The sequence below is a fragment of the Aplysia californica genome, unplaced genomic scaffold (assembly GCF_000002075.1).
Source record: "Aplysia californica isolate F4 #8 unplaced genomic scaffold, AplCal3.0 scaffold00412, whole genome shotgun sequence".
Classification (NCBI taxonomy): Eukaryota; Metazoa; Mollusca; class Gastropoda; order Aplysiida; family Aplysiidae; genus Aplysia; species Aplysia californica.
In genome coordinates, this window is record NW_004797682.1 from 202,347 (window position 1) to 203,517 (window position 1,171).

Consider the following 1,171-nt stretch of genomic DNA (forward strand, 5'->3'; position numbering starts at 1 on the left):
ACACACACACACACACACACACACACACTCACCCCTGGTACACTCCACTCCCCTGGGTTTGATGGCGCAATAGTTCCCATCCGGCCACGAGTCTGTGTTGCTCTGTCTACCCCGCGTCCTCGAGCAGAAGGGAATGTTCATCACGTGACCCTTGAACTCCCAGGGCGGGCCAGGTGCCAGACTCTGCTGGGGGTTGAAGGTCCCCTCGAGGGTCAGCGTGCCCGGCTGGAATCTCTTCGGACACTCGGGGCCAAAAAGGACGAATGGACTCTTGGGCCAGCGGATGAACGGGTCAGCTGTAACGGTTAAATTACTGTTGATGCCTTCAACCCACATCCACAAAATAATTAAGTTTTAGATAGTTTAGGGGCAAGGCTTTTTCGAACCGCTAGATTTCATTTGTCATGCTCGACTGAAAATTGTGTCTTAAGTGTGCCATCCAAATGCTACAGTTATTGCAGGTAAGCATAAGGTTTATTATTTGAGGTTCTTTTGTTTAGTTTGTTGTTATGTTTTGTTTGGGGGGTGGGGTGTTGTTGGTGGGGTGTTTTGGAATGGGAGGGGAGTGGATATGATATTTTTGCATGTCACTGGCAAAATTGTTTGTAAGGGAGATATAGATCTAATAGTAATGTTGAAATGTTAGTTGCCTATACAACACGCAATATCATTTCAGAAGGAAATCAGATCATGCACAATTTTTTAAAAAACGTGTGGTACGTCTGTGACTCGCAAAACTTTGATTCCATATCAGGATTTATCGAATTGAGCCGAGTTAGGGCTGGGATAAAGTAATAATAATAACAGCATTTGTATAGTGCAAATCCCCGCTCAACAGCAGGCTCTATGCGCTTCACAATCTATACTATTACCCCAGCAGACCTGAGAGCATTCTGAAACAATCTCTACTTCCTGGGAAACATACAGTGCATGTGGCCATTTATAGACGCTTAAACACCAACATCCTGACAAGATCTTTCGCTGTCTATAGCCGGGTACCCATTCCCACCTGGGTGAAGTGAGGAAAATTCGTGTAAAGTGCCTTTCCCAAGGACACAACGTTGGGCTCGCGGCTCGTACCCGCGAATCCGCAACCTCACGATTACCAGTCCGGTAGTCTAACCACTAGACCACCGACGCCACAAGCAACAAACAAACAAACACATAAAGA

The 1,171-nt window shown here is 46.4% G+C and overlaps 1 protein-coding gene across 1 annotated transcript in view; it reads right to left on the reverse strand.

Moving 5' to 3' along the window:
- LOC101845570 overlaps positions 1–1,171 on the reverse strand; it is a gene marked incomplete in the record, with an annotated part of 19,737 nt that overhangs the window by 6,718 nt on the left and 11,848 nt on the right. The window contains 1 exon segment of the mRNA XM_035971291.1: positions 33–296. Coding sequence (XP_035827184.1) covers positions 33–296 — 264 coding nt within the window.